Source organism: Phacochoerus africanus, chromosome 2 (assembly GCF_016906955.1).
Source record: "Phacochoerus africanus isolate WHEZ1 chromosome 2, ROS_Pafr_v1, whole genome shotgun sequence".
In the NCBI taxonomy this organism is placed as follows: Eukaryota; Metazoa; Chordata; class Mammalia; order Artiodactyla; family Suidae; genus Phacochoerus; species Phacochoerus africanus.
In genome coordinates, this window is record NC_062545.1 from 7,342,176 (window position 1) to 7,360,393 (window position 18,218).

Consider the following 18,218-nt stretch of genomic DNA (forward strand, 5'->3'; position numbering starts at 1 on the left):
CTGAGTCCTTCCTTTAATGTGCCAAAAATGTGACCCTTTCCCCCATTGACACACAAGACTGGCCTCATCTGGGGGAGGAAGGCAAAGACCATCTCAGATGCCCCCCAGGGGCACAGCAGAGGGCTTTCCTCTCTACCCTGCACATGGTCACACCTGAGTCTCTCTTTCCTTCTTCTCAAGGGAGTTGTGAGGGGAGATTTTCCATGCCAGCAAAAGTTCCATACTGCTGCTAGAAGTCCCCCTCGAAATGGACCCAGCGAACGCCTCCACATTCCAGCTCCGCAGGGAGATGGCCAAAGCTGATAGAACACGAGGTCTTTATTGGAGATAATCATGCTTTGGCCACAGAGCAGCTGGCACCGCTGAGATGTCCTGCCCCAAACTCCTTCCTGCCCCGACACTGGCGGAGGGTCCTGACCCCAGGAACCCCTTTCCATCCAGAGGAAGCCCCATCGCAGGCTGTAGATCTTTCCTTTCACTTCAATCTCGGCCACGTCCCTAGGTGACCCACGGGTAGCAAATAGATAACGTCACTGCTGTTTGTTCTCCCAGTGCCAGTTAACTTAAAAGGCAGAGCCCAGACCCACAGGGACCATCACCAACATTCCCTCACACCTTGCCTTTCCCTCGAAAAGACAAGATGTTAACTGCATTTCAACATGTGAAGTAGACACAGAGACAACTCCCAATTTTATGTTTGCTGGAATTTTCCTTCTCTCACCAACCTTTAATAGCTGGCAGGAAGCCCACCTAACAGTTTTACGTTTTAACTTCTTTCTCTTTTCACACAATAATGGCATTGGGCTCTCGACACAGCCAGAAGGGGTCACTGAGAAGCCTGAACATCAACAAATTAATACATTGGAAAGTCCTGGTTGAAAGAGCCCTGGAAAAAAATGATAAGGGGTATCTTGCTTCCTTAGCAGACCTATGTTTGCAAATATGAAATACTAAATAGATGATGCCTCTGATGTATTCTTCAAAGACCACACACTTCAGAGACTCAAAGCCAGCGGAATATGTTTCTCGTTTGCATGAGTTACAACCACTCGAATCTTTCGAGGTCTGGAAAGACCTTGAGAGGTTAGCTATTTAGTTCATAGCACGTGCCAAGTACTTTTCTAAGTGCTTAACAAAGATGAGTTCATTTCAGCCTCATAATAAGCCTTTGAGGTACAGATACCCCGACCCACTTTCTGTAGGGCAGTCTGGAGCAGCATCGGGGAGATGGCAGAACTTCTCAGGGCTCCAGGACCAGCACGAGGAGGGCTCAGGACTGGACCCAGGTGCCTGGAGCTGCAGCCAGTGCCCTGAACCACTGTCTGCTATGGTCTATATTTCTGCCAGTTTTAAGACTACAGAAATGGAGTCCAGCAGGCAGTTTTTGAAACTCAAAACTAGTAAAGATCCCACATCCTACTTCCTACTTTCTACTCTAGACAAACATATAAAGATGTAACCTGAAAATCCCAAAACTTTAATGGAAAACAGAAACAGAAACACCATAAGGTTTACTATTACCCCCAGCCTCTGCAAAAGATTATAGTTAGAGACTAAAGGAAAAAGGAACAAGAGGAATTGACCCAACACCTGAATCAGAACCAAAAGCGCCGGCTATCCTATTTAACGCTGGTATACGGTACTACATGACTCATTACTTTTATTTTGCTAATAATGTTTCAAGTTCCTGGCTCATTTTCATTACTAAGTGCTTTATATTGGCAGGCTTCTATTCGTTCTTTTCTTAGCATTTTTTTCAGAGTTATTTTCCAACTCCAACCTATCTTAATATCATGGCACTGTCCTCTAGCCGAGAATAACCTTGCCTCAAAACGTTAAGTATTTCATGTCCCTATAAGGAATTGTAATCCAGCAGAGTTTGGAATGGGCGAAATATTTATGATGGAGAATAGAGCAGTTAGAGATGGCAAAGGAATCTGTCAGTATAGGAAATCACCAAAAAAAAAAAAAAGAAGGTTTTTTTTTGGTTTTTGGTTTGGGTTTTTTTTTTTTTTTTTTTTTTTAAAGAATAAGGGAAGCTCTAATTATGGAGCCAGCCTGCTTCAGTTGCGAATGTGATTCGCGTCTGTTTGGCTTTCAGCTGTGGTTGGCTTGATTGCTGGAGGCCTGGTGCTGCTGCTTCCAGAAACCAAAGGGAAGACTTTGCCTGAGACCATTGAAGAAGCTGAAACCATGCGGAGGTAGGGAGTTGGAATTCCTCCATGAGCTATTCAACACAGGTTTGGGGAAAATTCTGCAGCCAGTTGGAAAGAAAGATGAGGTCGAACCTATACCTCACACCGTACACTGAGCTCAATACACATGAAATCAAAGACTAAGAAACAGTAAAAGAATGAAGATACTAGATGGCAATACCTTTATCCTTTCATAGTGAGAAAGGTCTTTATAATTTGACACACACCCCCACATCCAGGACCCACATTACAAAAAGTTTGCCTTAATCAAAATTTAAAATTCTGCATTGACACATTGCCATCAGCTTAAAAACACACAAAACAAGCAAACAACCATAAAAAAGAACTGAGAGAAAGTATTCCATAAAGGGCTAATTTTCCCAACATATAAAGAGTTCTAACAAATCCGTAAGAGCAACCTCTCAATAGGGAAAAATGGGTAAAATATAATTCAGTGGAAAAGAAGATGGAACGAGCTCTAAAATATTAAAATATGCTCAGCCTCCTTCATAGCAAAAGAAACACAAAGTAACACCCCACTAATACCCCTGGGATTGTCAGAGCAAAATACAGTTGAACAACACAAAGATTGGGGTGTCAACGCCCTCTGCAGCCAAAATCCACGTATAACCTTCAACTCCCCAAAACTTACCTGCCAAGAGCCTGCTGTTTACCAGAAGCTCTTAGCAGGTAAGTTAACACATAATCAGTTAACACATAATCAGTTAACACATATTTTGTATTTTCTATGCATTATATACTGTATACTTACAATAAGGTGAGCTAGAAAAAAGAAAATACTGAGAAAATCCTAAGGATGAGAAAATATATTTGCAATACTATACTGTGTAGTTACCGATACGGTAAGTTGACATCTGTTTGTAAGACAAATTGTCAGTCTTACAGACAACCTACTTGAATGCTCTCTTGTGCGATACAAAACACTGTAGCTGTTACACATTTGACTAACACTAGGCATCAACAATAAAAAGATAATGTGAAAAAGATTCAAATTTTAGGCCTAATGATTCACACGTTGATAACGAAGAAGCAGCAGTGTGATAGCTTTACTGCTGCCTAGAGAATGGATAGGATTGCTTCCTGGCAGCCTAGCCTATACACTAATGAATGAATTGTTATAAAACTTTTATGGCACACAGTATTACAATCATACTCATAATACAGTATTAGAGGAGTTCCCGTCGTGGCGCAGTAGTTAACGAATCCGACTAGGAACCATGAGGTTGAGGGTTCGGTCCCTGGCCTTGCTCAGTGGGTTAAGGACCCGGCGTTGCCATGAGCTGTGGTGTAGGTTGCAGACGCGGCTCGGATCCCAAGTTGCTGTGGCTCTGGTGTAGGCCAGTGGCTACAGCTCCGATTCAACCCCTAGCCTGGGAACCTCCATATGCCGCGGGAGCGGCACAAGAAACAGCAACAACAACAACAACAAAAAGACAAAAAAAAAAATAAATGCAGTATTAGAGATATTGTTACATGCTTAAAAAACCACTTAGCTATGCTGATAGGCTGGTAGGCAGTTTCTCCAACACAAGCCTGCAAAAGGGGCATATTGTACAGTAATGTAACTCTTGGAGAGCCAAGTTATAAAACAGAAAATGAACTCATTATTAATTTTATATTAAATATCACTCACCTTAGAACTAGGTAAGGAGAGGCTAATAGCCACCTAACTCTTTTGTAATTTTTAAAAATATTTCTAGGCTATCTGGTTCATCCGTGAGTTTTTTCAAATTGTCACGAATCACACACACACAAAATTTCCAATATATTTATTGAAAAATATCTGCATATAAATGGACCCAGGCAGTTCAAACTTGGGTTATTCAAGGGTCAGCTGTACCGTGCTGGGAAAGAATGCAGGGAAATAGGCAGTATGCCATATTACCACTAAGCGTACAGATTTGGAGTTCCCATCGTGGCTCAGCGGAAACACAACTGCCTAGGATCCATGAGGACGCAGGTTCGATCCCTGGCCTTGCTTAGGGGGTTAAGTATCTGGCATTGCCACAAGCTGTGATGTAGGTTGCTGATGCAGCTCGAATCCGGCATTGCTATGGCTGTGGCGTCGGCTGGCAGCTGCAGCTCCAATTCGACCCCTAGCCTGGGAACTTCCATTTGCCACAGCTGCATCCGTAAAAAGAAAAAAATCAAGAGAAACATATATGACACACTCCTTACAAATTTATGCTTAGGTATTTCCATTTATTTTACCCACATTCCATTTTTGACCCATTGGCACCATGAACTGAATTGTATCCATCCTACCAACCCTTCCCATTTTGCTTATTCAGTACTTGGGCAAATGTCACAGCAGCAGAATCACAGTACTACAGGTTTTCCTAGACCTCGTGGCTTGGAGCTGGAAGAGGCTTTGCATTCAGCCAGAGGCCACGCCCTGCAGCCCAGAGGACACCAGGGTCTCAAGGGCTTTGCTTCCCATGTGCTGTTTTTTAAAAGTGGGAAATTCCACAGAAACTGAATTTCCAGTATCTGTTTTATTGTTTTGTTTTGTTGTGTTTTTAAGTCAGAGGATTGGGTAACACTGAGCGGGCGTTTCCTCCCATTAACAGTTTGCAGGCACTGAGCCATCCCTGAGCTCGTTGCAGGACACGCCCGCTGGAGGCTGTCACAGGCTGGCATCCCTTATGTCCTGTGCCTTTGCGATTCTTGACCTTGACCACCCATTCCCCCTGGACCCCCAAGTCACTGCAGCTTCCCAGGCTGCACTGAAGACAGAGACTCCATCCCATGTCCTGTCGTGTCGCTGGACCCAAACGCAGTTCCTGGCACACACAGTTCCTGGCTCACCAAGTGGTTGTGGGGTAAAAGCCGAGTTCCTTCCACAGCATCCCTAAGGGAGGTTCGCCCAGGCTGTTCCCCGCCAGCTCCAGTGCCAGGAAGGCAGTAATACGTGATGCCAGGTCTTCACATGTCCTCTCAAGTGACCTTAACTCCTCCAGGCTCTAACTTTGCATCTGTAATTGGGGGCAACACTTCCAACTCCATGTATTTTTGTAATGATGAGGTGAGAAGATATGTATAAGGTGCCCGACGCTCAGTAAATGTCTGATAACCACCGGAAATTCCTTTTTTTTTTGTCTTTTTGCCTTTTCTAGGGCCGCTCCTGAGGCATATGGAGGTTCCCAGGCTAGGGGTCCAATTGGAGCTGTGGCTGCCGGCCTACACCAGAGCCACAGCAACGCAGGATCCGAGACCCATCTGCGACCTACACCACAGCTCACGGCCACACCGGATCCTTAACCCACTGAGCGCGGCCAGGGATGGAACCCGCAACCTCATGGTTCCTAGTCGGATTCGTTAACCACTGTGCCACAACGGGAACTCCCGAAAAGTCTTCATAGAAGATTCATAGCTGATCTATAAAACAGGAAACTATGTAGCCAGATGACTTAAGTGGAAATCAGATTTTTTAAATCTCTGCCGAATGGTTTTGAGGTGGAGACATGCAGGTCAGCGATATACACACGCCTATAAGTGAGAGAGTTTTCCATTTTCCTCAGGCTGGTTCAAAGTAGCTAAAGAGATGTGTTCACTGATTATCCCTGTTGCTGTCTTGTGTCCTCGCTCTCTGTGTGATCTGCAGGTACGTCTAGGAAGACTTGCCCTTTTCTGTTTTCTGTATCACATAACTGCGTTCACCTTTTACAGACAGAACAGGTCTGTAAGGCTTGGGGTTCTCAGGAGCGTGTGAGAAGCTGGGGACTAAGGCAGAGCTGAGCAACAGTGCCCCCCAAAGAGAAGGACCAGGTGGGGCAGCCGGCAGGAGGCAGAGGTGGTGGGGAGTCGGGGGGCGGGGGGGAACAAGTCAAATCGGCCCCTGGGCTCCGGCTGGCTTCTCCAGCAGGAAGAGCTGACCCGGGCAGAGCCGGGATCGCCCCCCTGCCCCCCATCCAAGTCATTCTGTTCCTGAGCCCATCCTAGGAACAAGAGAGCCTCTGGCTTACTCTTGCCACCTTATTTCACCCTGTCAGCCTGTCTCAGTGTCTATAAAATCAGGTCACCGGAGCTAACGTGTGCTAAGAGGTCTCAGGGAGCGCTTTCCAAGGCGTTTGCATGTTTCGCCTCATTTAACCCCTGCAGCAACCCTGTGGAACAGGTAGAATTATTAACCGCATTGACAACTGGAAAAAAAAAACAAAGGTGAGAGCAAGGGAGGGATTTGCCCAGTCACAGGGCCAGTAAGCGACAAAGCCAAGAAGGGTCTAGTCCTGGCAGCCTGAGTCAGGGCTCGTGGACTCTCCTCACCTCAGAGGGCTGGGCCACGAGTGGGGCGGAGGCCATGCGGGGCCGGTGCACGGAGCTCTGTTCAGCTCCCTGTCGCCCAGCTGCTTGGGGGCTGTTGCTACTGCTGTTGCTGCTGCTGCTGCTGTTGTGTTGCTGCGCTTGCTGTGGCTGCTGTTGCTATGGCTTTGTTGCTGTTGTTGCCGTTGTTGGCATGGAGACCCTGGGAACTCAGCGGACACCCTTGGACCCTCAGGTCTGGAGTCTGAGAGGACCCCAGCACCACTTGGTGATTTGGGGGAGCTTCTACTCCCATGCCCGTCTCTCAGATTGGTCCAGAGACTGAGGCAAGGCCAAGCGCCTCCGGGTGGAGGAGATTCTGTGAAGATGCAGGGGACCCAGGAGCAGCCCCACCACCCTGGATTTCAGCTTTATCAACAGAAACATGTCAGGAAGGCTGGGAACAGCAAATGAGGAATGCAGGATTTCTGCAATGAGTGCTAGCAACATTCTGATGTTCATAAAGACGAGAGGACTGAGAAAAGTTGCAATCGGAACAAATTTTTTTTTATGGCTGCACTCAGCAGCACATGGAAGTTCCCCAGCCAGGGGCTGAATCCAAGCCGCAGCTGCAGCAACTGTGGACCCTTAACCCACTGAGTAGCACTGAGGATCCAACCCGAACCTCTGCAGCGACCCAAGCTGCTACAGTCAGATTTTGTGTGTGTGTGTCTTTTTAGGGCCGCACCCACTGCATATGGAGGTTCCCAGGCTAGAGGTCAAACCGGAGCTGTAGCTGCAGGCCTGCGCCAGAATCTGAGCCGCATCTGAGACCTACACCACAGCTCACAGTAATGCCAGAGCCTTAACCCACTGAGCAAGGACAAGAATCAAACCCGCATCCTCAGGGATGCTGGTCAGATTCGTTTCCGCTGCACCACAACGGGAACTCCAAGAGTCAGATTCTTCACCCACTGGGCCACAGCCGACGTCCCTGAATACATCTTTAAATGGCTTTTTTACTTGTACAACTTCTGAAAAGTACATGAACTTTGGTAAAAATAATTTCTCCAATTCTGTTATTCAGAATTGATAACAGTGCCTAGATTTTGCAGTCATCATTTTTAATCAATAGAAAATTAAATTTTGACATTTCCCACCTCTGTGTTACAGAGATGGGTGAAACACCTTAAATAAGGAACATAGGCCGGTCCCACTCTCGGGAGAGAGTTTTAGGAACCGCTGCATCCACATGAGCTCTTCACCAAGCTCTGTCCGTTTTCGTTCCAAGCATCACCACAGGGAACCCTACGCAAGACTGATCCTGAACAAAGCTTGTACTCACACGTTGCTCCGTTTATGATCCACTTTATTTTGATGTACAGTTCCTCACCACTTCTTTCTCCCCGCTCCATTTTATTTTTGCAGACCAAGGAAAAACAAGGAAAAGCTCATTTATCTCCAAGTCAAGAAGCTAGACATTCCACCAAATTAGGACGAGAGAGCTGCTCTGGCTCTCTTTGAGAAAACAAGGCTAGACTCAGAGATTTCTGCTCTCTTCGCAAAGCACATGCAATTCAACCTTACTTCTCTCTGAACACTATTAACCTTGACCAAATGGAGTTTGTTGTTCTGTATACCAGTGTGTCTGCCTCTGGGATGAGGTCCTGCAGTCCTCCCTCGCTGGAACAGTGTTAATGCCTGCATCTTACGTAGATACCTTGACAGCGGATGCCAGAACGTCTCAAGACCTCCCCCACACATCCAGAGTCTATTCTAGAAAATCTCACGGGGAGGAGTAAACAGTCTGTCTAGGAAAAGAGGGAGCTTATCCATGAAAAGACTGTCAAGATTTGGTAACTTACATCAGCAGAAATATGGCGGACCATTGAGGAATGAATGATAATGATGCTTGGCCAGAAGGATGAAACATAATAACAGATCAGGTCACATTTGTTGGTATAAATGCTCTAACCCAAGATCTAGACTTAATGCGCCCGCTGGAGCGTCAAGCAGCAGCTCCAGTAGTCAGCAGACCAACAACAGTAGAAAAGATATAAGGGAATGTTTCCATAATGGGAAATGAGAAAGACTTCTTAGGCAAGAACAGAACCCGGGAGACCTAAAGTGAAAGATCGATGGATCAACGTGACTGCACAAAGCAAGACTAAGTGAAATGAGGCTAGCTGGGTAATTTAATGGATGAGTGACCAATCCGGGAAAATATTTGCAACACATATAAAATATCCAAAAGAAATAGAGAGCTACTAACGATCACAAGGAAAAGACAGTCCTTTAGACAGACCGTTAGGGGAAAATAATGGCCCAAGAATACAAAGTTATTTATAGAAGTCGCATTAAATTTTTTTTTTGGTCTTTTTGTCATTTCTTGGGCCACTCCCGTGGCATATGGAGGTTCCCAGGCTAGGGGTCTAATTGGAGCTGTAGCCACCAGCCTGTGCCAGAGCCACAGCAACACGGGATCCGAGCCACGTCTGCAACCTTCACCACAGCTCGCGGCAACACCGGGTCCTTAACACACTGAGCAAGGCCAGGGACTGAACCCACAACCTCATGGTTTCCAGTCGGATTCGTTAACCACTGCGCCACCACGGGAACTCCAAAAGTCGCATTAAAAATGGTTAACTTTAAAAAAAAGTTAGTCATGGAAATACAAAATAACAATGAAATACTCTTCGCTCATCATAGCAATAAAATTAATAAAGCTTGATAAATAAAAACATCAAGAGTAGGTGAGGAGATGAAGAAACTTTCATGCATTGCTGGCTGGAGTATTGATGGGTACACTCTTTAGGAAAGGAATTTGGCCGTGTCTATCAATATCAGAAATACATCAGTTGATATCAATACTTGATATCAATATCAGTGCATGTCTGTGACCCAACAATGTCACCACTTTCATCTTTGAGGAACTCTAATGTATACAGACATGCATCTCAGAGGTATTCATTGCATCATGTGTTGATGACAGTAACATTTGGAAATAACCAAAGTCCTTAAATATAAGGCATGATTCAATAAACCATGGTATTTGGACTCATCAGTTAAAAAGGAAAAAAAAAAAAAGAAAAAAAGATTTACAGCTACTCCACAGAAACTCCTCCACAGTGAAGGGTAAAGGTGAGTCTGAGAATGATAACATAGGAATGACGGCTGTACATCCAACTAATGGTCTAGGGGATGGGGTGTGGCCCTGGGCCATGCACTGGGAAAGATTAGATTTTTCTGCAATGCTGGTGCTTTTGTGTGTGTGTTTTCACGTCCATGTCCATGGTGTGTTCATGCTGTTTTTAAAAATAAAGGATTAACTCTGAAAAATAACCTGGCCGTTTCTTTAAAAGCTAAACATATACTTCCAATATCACCTAGCAACTGCACACCTGGACATGCATCCCAGAGAAAGGAAAATATATGTCCCCCCCAAATTCCATGCATAATTGCATGTGGCCATTTTTATCCATAATAGACACAGTATGGAAATACCCCAAATGTCCCTCATACCAAGGAACACTCCTCAACAAGAAAAGGAACAGATCTTTAATAAAACATGGGCATAAAAGTACAAATAATAATATTTGGATGATACAGAAGTCATTACTTCATGCGCCTAGCACACGCTTTACCCAGAATTTTGAGCATATCATTCATAGGGTTCTGATGAACTGTCTGATGGTGTTGCTAACGGGAGACCTCTGTAAGTGGTGAAAAACCGTCTCCTCTGCTATGCTCTGTGCTTGGACATCTATCACATTCGGGATAAACCGTTAAAAAAAAGAAAAGAAAGGAAAAGAAAAAGGGACAGACCAACAATACCCACACAACACAAGATCCTTCCCCTGAATGGATCTCAGGCATGTTATGCGGAGTGATAAAAGCCAGTCTCTAGGGAGTTCCCATCGTGGCTCAGTGGTTAACAAATCCAACTAGGAACCATGAGGTTGCAGGTTTGATCCCTGGCCTCGCTCAGTGGGTTAAGGATCTGGCGTTGCTGTGAGCTGTGGTGTGGGTCGCAGATGAGGCTTGGATCTGGTGTTGCTGGGGCTCTGGCGTAGGCCAGCAGCTGCAGCTCTGATTAGACCTCTAGCCTGGGAACCTCCATATGCCGCCGGTGCAGCCCTAGAAAAGACAAAAAAAAAAAAAAAGAGCCAATCTCTAAAAGTCAGTCATGAAAGGAAAAACTATTGAGATGGAAAAAAATTAGATTATCTTTGGCAGTGCTTATATAAGGCTTCTTGTGTGACGAAATGATGAAATGACAGAGAACGCCATCCACATTTTGCAGCAATGTCAGTTTCCCGGTTTTGACTTCATACTATTTTATATAAGACATAACCATTGGGGGGAAACAGGTGGAGGGGACCCGGGACCTCTCTGGACTCTTTGCTTAGTTATTTCAAAATAAAATTTTTAGGAGTTCCCGTCGTGGCGCAGTGGTTAACGAATCCGACTAGGAACCATGAGGTTGCGGGTTCGGTCCCTGGCCTTGCTCAGTGGGTTAACAATCCGGCGTTTCCGTGAGCTGTGGTGTAGGTTGCAGACTCGGCTCGGATCCCGCGTTGCTGTGGCTCTGGCGTAGGCCGGTGGCTACAGCTCTGATTCGACCCCTAGCCTGGGAACCTCCATATGCCGCGGGAGCGGCCCAAGAAATAGCAACAACAACAACAACAATAACAACAACAAAAGACAAAAAAAAATAATAAAATAAAATTTTTTAAAAATGAGTGGTTAAAAGTACAGTTTTTTAGGCGTTCTCTTGTGATGCAATGGGTTAAGGATCCCACGTTGTCATTGCAGTGGCTCAGGTCACTGCCATTGGGTGTGCTCCATCCCTGACCTGGGAACATCCACATGCCGCAGGTGCAGCAAAAAGAGAAGACAGATGTCCCAGCTCAGCGGTGCAGGCAGGCTGAGAATTGACCTCCCTTCCCTGCTTCCTGTTCCGGTCAGTCCTCAAGTGATTGGACGGTGCCCCACCTCCCCTAAGCTGGGGAGGGGATAATCCACTTTACTGAGTCCACCGCTTCAAATGCTAACCTCACCCAGAAACACCCTCACAGGCACACCCAGAAATCATGTTTCACCTGGGCACCCCAAGGCCAATCAAGGTGATGCAAAATTAACCATCTCGGAAGGGTAAAGCTGTCAGTCATTCCAGGAGAGGCTGGTTTCATGAGCTTCGATGTCCAATGCTGAGGTAAATATATATATATACACACATTGCTTTTCAGGGCTGCACGGGAGGTATATGGAAGTTCTCAGACTAGAGGTTGAATCGGCGCTGCAGCTGCCGACCTAGGCCACAGCACAGCAATGCCAGATCCGAGCCTCAGCTGTGACCTACACCTCAGCTCATGGCAAAACAGGATCCTCAACTCACTGAATGTGGCCAGGGATCAAACCTGCATCCTCATGGATACCAGTTGGGTTCATGACCGGCTGAGCCACAACAGGAATGCCCGATGCTGTTATTTTAAATAAAAACAGAAATTTCCTTATTTCTCTCTGCAAGCCTCCATGATTAGGATGATGTGTATAAAACCCTACTACCCTGACCAAACCCCAAGAATAAAACTCCCTTCCCTTTTCCCTCATTGGCAGATCTTAGCACAAGATCCATGATTAACCAGGACTCTGAAACTGAGCCAGAGTGCCTTAAGTTCTATGCCATTGAACAAATGGGTCTTGGGCTCAAGTTCACTTTTAGATGTCTCTGGCAACTCTTTCCTCCCTCCCTCCCTCCCTCCCTCCTTCCTTTTTCTTTCTTTCTTTCTTTCTTTCTTTCTTTCTTTCTTTCTTTCTTTCTTTCTTTCTTTCTTTCTTTCTTTCTTTCTTTCTTTTTTCTTTCTTTCTTCCTTCCTTCCTTCCATCCTTCCTTCCATCCTTCCTTCCATCCTTCCTTCCTTCCTTCCCTTTTTTCCTTTTCTTTTCTTACTCTCTTTTTGGCCATGCCTGCAGCATGTGGAAGTTCCCAGGCCAGGGATCAAAGCTACACCACCGCAGTGACAACCCCAGATCTTTAATGGCTAGGCCACCAGGGAACTCCAGCAACAATTTCTCTAAGGCAGGAATACATGGAGTAAGGGGTGTCCTCGTCCACAGCTGCTCTAATTTTCAGGTTCATGTGATGTTAATGCACCCTCCTTCTGCATCCCTCCCAAGCCTGGAGTCCAGCAAATCTGCATCAGGAGTGCTTTGCTTCAAACCCAAGGACACAAGGACACCGCCTCTATCACGACTGGTCCTGGGAAAATTGAGGCGCCACGTTCCAGATTCCCATGGCCCTGGGCTGCCTCCTCTCCCTCCCCACCCCCACTCCTCTAGTGATGCAGCATCTTTGATGCCAAGCAGTGTGCCCTCTGGCCCCTCATTGAAAGAGATGCGCTCCGTGACCCAGAACCTCAGGGTTCGGCTGCGGAGCCACCTGCAGGGCAGAGAACATTAATCCTGGAAACCGGTCTGGCTGTGCCGTGGGTCTACGCCCTGGTGCTGTTCAGCCTCCCACCACTTTAGTGCTCCTGTGCCCGGAACCTCCTACAAAGCAGTGAGTCCGACACCAGGTGCCGGCAGGGATTCTCAGGTCAGTGGCTCGAGCCCAGAGCTCCATTCCTGGCTGCAGCCATCCATTTAGACGGCCTGAGGTTTCCTTGGAGTCAGCGCTTCTCACTGAGGCTTTACTGCCCATGACAATAATGCTCATCATTGGGAGTTCCTGTCGTGGCGCAGTGGTTACCAAATCCGACTGGGAACCATGAGTTTGTGAGGTCGATCCCTGGCCTCGTTCAGTGGGTTAGGGATCCGGCGTTGCCGTGAGGTGTGGTGTAGGTTGCAGACGCCGCTCGGATCCTGTGTTGCTGTGTCTGTGGTGTAGGCCGGCGGCTACAGCTCTGATTTGACCCCTAGCCTGGGAACCTCCATGTGCCATGGGAGCGGCCCAAGAAATGGCAAAAAGACAAAAAAATAATAATAATAATGCTCATCATCTTTAGATTTTGATAAGAAGAATTCTGCAAAGGGCCACATTCATATCTTGTGTGCACATTTTCCAAGCCATCTCTTACCCCCAGGAACACTTGAGAAATGTCACAAAGTATTTCCCCCAAAAATAGATGGTCAGTGGTGATTTTCATGTTGGGCCAAGAACGGCAAGGCTTGGGGACCGCTGGAGGAACAAGCTCCCCAGGTCCCGAGCTCTTGGAGCTCACAGTTCCTGCAGGCGCCCAGTTCAAACACAGCAAGCAGGTGCTGTAACTAGGACTGCATCGTGCCTGCGAGGTCCCTCTACCCGAACCACGGCGTGGAGGGTGCTATCTTCTCTCCTCCGCACTTATGGGCCACCGATTAATAGTGCCAGCTTCCCGCCAGGCATCAGGACAAGATGCACAGGATGGATGTGGGCTTTGATGTCACCGGGGGATGGAGGAAATAACCACGTAATGACAGCCCAGCGTGCACCTGGGGACAACGGGGAGGAAGTGCCCGGCTCCCAACATCAGAGCTGATCCCGCCGGCCAAGTGGGGATCGGTCCCTTGGGGGGCTGACATTTCACCCCAATTCTGTAGACAAAGGAGAAAAGTGTGTTCCATGCAGATACTGGAAGTTTGGGGGTGACACCCTATGTGGTTGGGATTCAGCATGTATATAGGGTGGGGAGAGGCAGGCAGAGCCGCTGGGGGACATGGCCTTGACCCTGTGGGCAGAGAGTCAGGCAGGGAAATGGAAGGGCAGCAGGAGGCACAGGGCCACCCAGTGCTAGCCTGGGCGGGGCTGAGAGGAGGGCACAGAGGAGAGGGAGAGATCGAGGCAGGACAAAAAAGATGACAATTAGATATGGGGCCAGAGGGTAAACTGGCATTTAAGAAGCATACAGCAATGAAACTTAACCTGTAACCTTCTAAGAAAACAAACACACTAGAAACGAACCCCACATGCTTGGCAACCCCCGGACGCTTCACGCAGGGACATCACAGATGTCCCAATGTCCAGGAGCAGGTCTCAGTGTCCTGAGGCCATCAGTACCTTAGAGCACCATGCAATAATTTTTGTACCCAAGACAGCAAGAAACCATAAAAACAGGTTGGAGTACTTTAAAGAAATCCTTCAGGAAACAAGACTAAAACATAAGACCTTTTAGAAACACCAGGGTTTCTACTTTGGGTTTTAATTCGATATTTCTATCACTTACAAAATAAATCTTTCCATTGTAATTCATCTCTTGGGGTTTTAAATCCCGAAGGATGATTTTTTAGGTTGTATACTTTGTAACTTACATGTAATTGTATTTATAACTAAATCTGAATCTTTCTCCACCAAATTTGATTCAGTAATTGTAGCAAGTAGCTGCTACTCAATGTCGTTGAAGTAAAATGCACTTTATCTTTGCCAGGATAAAAGACAATTATAGTGCTACTCAAGCTAGTTAGTAGTCAAGGAAAAATCTTGCAAGTTCCTAGTCTAGGAAAGCAAATAAACTACAGTAACTTAATAAATATTTATCTGGGGAAAAAAAGTACAAGCACAAAGAAACTTGAAGTTTCTTTGGTTATTGAAGATTCAAGCTCTTCTGACACGTGAGGAATCACTGTTAATTCAGTGGACCCAATAATCCTTAAAAATTGGAAAGCAATCAGGTTAAATGAACTCTTGGTTTTCATTCATTCAAATCAAGTGATGATGCTAAAAATCCAGGAATAATTACTCGAAAGTGACTTAGAATAGATGTCTTCTTTCTTTGACATACTTAAAATTTTTTGATGTACTTAAACAAATTTTTTGGTTTAAAAAAAAAAAAAATTCTCGGAGTTCCCATTGTGGTAGTGGTTAACGAATCTGACTAAGAACCATGTGGTTGGCGGTTCGATCCCTGGCCTTGCTCAGTGGGTTAAGGATCTGGCGTTGCTGTGAGCTTCGGTGTAGGTTGAAGACTCGTCTCGGATCCCACATTGCCGTGGCTGTGGCGTAGGCCGGCATCTACAGCTCCGATTGGACCCCTAGCCTGGGAACCTCCATATGCCTCGGGGGAGACCCTAAAAAGACAAAAAGACAGAAAAAAAAAAAGCACAAAATTCTAGTATTTAGGATGGAAAGAAAACCTGCACATGTTACAACCAACCTCTGTCAATGAGATTAACCCAGAGGGCAAGTGTGTTTGTCACTAGCCCCAGAACTGTGAAAAATTAAGCATTAACCAACCAAGTTTTAAGCCAAAGTTTAAAGCCAGCTTTAGTTAACTAAATTAATAATTATTCTGACGCTGCTTCTGGGGTTAAAGCCACAAGGAGATAAACTCCCTTAAATATTTGATGTATTGTGGGGCTAGTCTGTGGCTAGCCTGTCATCAGGACAGGCTCAGCTGGAGTAGCTACGAGAGGCACAGGGAGAAACATAAATTCTCTTGCATCTCCAGACCTTGGTGAACCCCAGACTCCGCGGCACCGTCTGCGGATCAATCTGGGTCAAAGTAATCTACCACTGGCTATGACACAGTCCAGTTACGGAGCTTTTCCTTGTCTTGGAGAAAGATACTGTAATAAAACATCTGGAAGGACATTCATATTCATCTCCTATTTATTTAGGTCCTGGGAAGCCTAGACGGAACCCAGCAGGGCCAGTGCTTACAAACCACCAGAACCTACAAGAGATGAAACCTGGGGATTCTGGCAGCACCAAGAGTAGCTAAATGGGATTTACCATGAATAATTTTTTTTGTGATGGCACCCATGGCATATGGAAGTTCCCAGGCCAGGAACTGAACCTGAGCCACAGCTGTGACCTACACTGTAGCTGCGACGAGGCCATATCTTTTAACCCACAGCTCTGCCAGGCCAGGGATCAAACCTGCTCCTCCACAGCAGCGTAGCTTCTACAGTCAGATTCTTAATTGAATAAACTGCAGTGGGAACTCCCTGCCGTGAATAATTTTAAGAGCTTCTGGTTTTAGAATTGTTCCTCTCCATGCTGTCTCTAGGCCTTACTGAAAATTCTCTGCCACTCACAATAAACAAAAAAAGGATTAAAATCTATGGGGTCAAGCAAAAGTAGGCAGCTAATTGACATTCACAGTAGTGTTTATTTGACCACTATTAATGAAGTGTTGTCTGTGTGTATGTCCTGTATGAGACATAGAAAGTCAGCATGGGAGTTCCCGTCGTGGCGCAGTGGTTAACGAATCCGACCAGGAACCATGAGGTTGCGGGTTCGGTCCCTGCCCTTGCTCAGTGGGTTAACAATCCGGCGTTGCCGTGAGCTGTGGTGTAGGTTGCAGACGCGGCTCGGATCCTGCGTTGCTGTGGCTCTGGTGTAGGCCGGTGGCTGCAGCTCCGATTCAACCCCTAGCCTGGGAACCTCCATATGCCGCGGGAGCGGCCCAAGAAATAGCAACAACAACAACAACAACAACAAAAAAGAAAGTCAGCATGGATCTAGAAGGTGCTATTCCTGCGAGTTCCCTGGTGGCTCGGTGGGTTAAGGATCCCGAGTTTTCACTGCTGTGGCTGAGGTCTCTGTTGTGACTCTCCAGCTCAGGAATTTCCACATGCCAAGGGCAGAGCCAAAAAAGAAAAAGATGTGATTCCTGGGTCATGGAATTCATGCGGCAGCAGAAAAGAAAGCTTTCAACAAGGAGTTAGAATAAGACGGTGACTCTCCCACTGCAGGCACTGACACAGCCCGCTCAAAGGTGGCAGCCCAGAAGGAGAAGCCACAGGGTGACCAGGCCTTGTCTGGGAGCCCAGGCGGGCTTCCCCTGGGATCTGCAGGGGGATGGGAACCAACCAGAGGGGAGTTCAAGGTGGGGGCGGGGGGGGGGGCTAACTCCACCAGTTGCTTGAAACTCCCTTGCCAGGTGGGGGGAAACACACCTGCGTGCTTCGGTCCACTTACTGGACACAGTTTCTTTTAATTGTGGTGAAATACACACAGTGGCTACTGTCTTGGGGTTTGTTGGTTTGTTTTGCTTCTTAGGGCCGCACCCGTGGCATATGGAAGTTCCCAGGCTAGGGGTCGAATCGGAGCTGCAGCTGCCCGCCTACACCACAGCCACAGCAACACGGGATCCAAGCCGAGTCTTCGACCTACACCACAGTTCATGGCAACGCCGGATCCTTAATCCACTGAGCCAGGCCTTGGATACGAGTCGGGTTTGTTACCACTGAGCTACAACGGGAACTCCCCAGTGGTTACTGTCTTAATCACAACGGGAACTCTGGCCTCTCCACTTAATAGCCCACAGGCCTGGGGCTTGTTTCGTGTCATCAAGAAACACACTCTGAAAAAGGCAGAGGCCTTTATAGAAGAAATACTGTAATAAATCGTATTTTTCTTCGGCTTACTATTCATACTCACAGAAGCCACAAACATGTTGCTCTAATTTTATTTTATGGTACTTATTTGTGTAAATGTGTTTTGCAATGATCTTTGTGCATAAACCATTTTGACTCTAAGCATCAACCCTCATAAACAACTCTGACGTGGGCTGACCCTTGTCCAGGAGGCTGCTCTCACCTGGGAAGCGTTCCCCACATCACCTCTTCCCATGTCCATGTCCCCTGTCCCCTGGCCGGCACCCTCACATGCAGGACTTAACCAGGGGAGAGTCCCAAAGCTGCACGCACTGCCACAGGCTCTGTGTAGGTTCCCTGCCAACATGGGTTGACACAAAATGTGCAGAAATGCTTTCCCACAGCTGACAATGTAGGCTGCTTTTTTCTTTGAGCCACGCTGAGTTGGGAGGCCGGGAAAAA

General features: G+C 46.7%; 1 protein-coding gene across 2 annotated transcripts in view; it reads left to right on the plus strand.

Moving 5' to 3' along the window:
* Positions 1-8,861, plus strand: part of SLC22A2 (solute carrier family 22 member 2) — a 33,587-nt gene extending 24,726 nt beyond the window's left edge. Inside the window, exons 10-11 of one of the 2 annotated variants that reach the window (XM_047769796.1) lie at positions 2,102-2,201; positions 7,887-8,861. In XM_047769796.1, coding sequence (XP_047625752.1) covers positions 2,102-2,201; positions 7,887-7,953 — 167 coding nt within the window. In that variant the 3' untranslated portion in view covers positions 7,954-8,861. The remainder of the gene's footprint in view (positions 1-2,101; positions 2,202-7,886) is intronic. The other variant, XM_047769797.1, reaches the window with a different exon arrangement.
* The last annotated feature ends 9,357 nt before the right edge of the window (positions 8,862-18,218 follow it).